General features: G+C 35.2%; 1 protein-coding gene across 1 annotated transcript in view; it reads left to right on the top strand.

Annotated features, from left to right (window-relative positions):
* The window catches only part of LOC109828963 (DNA-3-methyladenine glycosylase 1-like), a 10,686-nt gene extending 9,821 nt beyond the window's left edge, over window positions 1-865 (top strand). Inside the window, exon 2 of the mRNA XM_020395982.1 lies at window positions 448-865. Coding sequence (XP_020251571.1) covers window positions 448-459 — 12 coding nt within the window. The 3' untranslated portion in view covers window positions 460-865. The remainder of the gene's footprint in view (window positions 1-447) is intronic.

Raw genomic sequence — 1,066 nt, 5'->3', positions numbered from 1 at the left:
TGCTTTGGGATAAACAATCATATTGAGTAGGAAGATGGGAAAATGTCACTGTTGTGCTTAAATCTGTGTTTCAAACAATATTTTATACCGCTTGTTCTCTTTGCTAATGTAAGTGGATAGGATGCTATATTAAGATAATGGTGTATGATTTGACCTCAGATAACTGACATCTTATACTATCATCAGTAAAGTACTACTTCAAGGATCAGTGAACTCTAGCTCCATTTTCCAATATGACAATTTGACCCCTTACAACATTCATTTTCCAGGCAAAAAGAACTAAAACAAATATATTGAAATACGAAGATAAACCCGATTGGAGCATTGTTGCTATAATGTTGACATAGTTTTGTCCTTCCCATTTCCTTTGTCTACTCACCAACATCAAATGAAGACTGTTCTTTAAACATCCATCTGATTTTCTCTTGATTGTTATTTTGTAAACAGGTAGACCGATGAGCAAGATGGCCATTGCCAATGACTCTAATATCCGCAATAAGAGAAAAGGTGCTGTGATGGATGTAAAACTGTAAGAGTGCTCTCTCTATATCTTTCAGGCTTTTGCTTTTGGATGTAATCTCTGGTGTAAATATGCTTTGCTTGGCATTTGGTTCAATCTTTGCAAAGCTTTAGGCAGATTTGGGTTAGAGAGTTTTTTGTACAATGCAAGTATTTTTGCTGCCCCCTTAGCTTTTGGGGATGGTAATATTGAATCTTCAGTGATTGTTGTTTTGTTCGATCAACGGACGTGCTCGACTTGGGAGCTTGCAAGGACCCTATATTTAATAATGTATCAGCATTATTGTCAAGTAGAAGAACATATAATGTGAACCTATTTTATATTTAAATGGCATTTTAGAGATAAGATATCGTCTTTATAACTTATTCTTGCACGCGACTGATATGCTATCATCTCTTGGTAACCCTCACATTGTTATTTTACGGGTCCAACTGAGTAATCAGTTTGGCGATATTTTAACCCAATTTTGCATAACCTCTTCTTTCACCTTCCATTATATCTTTTTTGCCCCTACTCCTTTTCTTTTATGAGAAATTTCTCTATTTA

The sequence above is a fragment of the Asparagus officinalis genome, chromosome 1 (genome assembly GCF_001876935.1).
Source record: "Asparagus officinalis chromosome 1, Aspof.V1, whole genome shotgun sequence".
Lineage (NCBI taxonomy): Eukaryota > Viridiplantae > Streptophyta > Magnoliopsida > Asparagales > Asparagaceae > Asparagus > Asparagus officinalis.
This window is presented reverse-complemented; position numbering and strand designations above follow the sequence as displayed.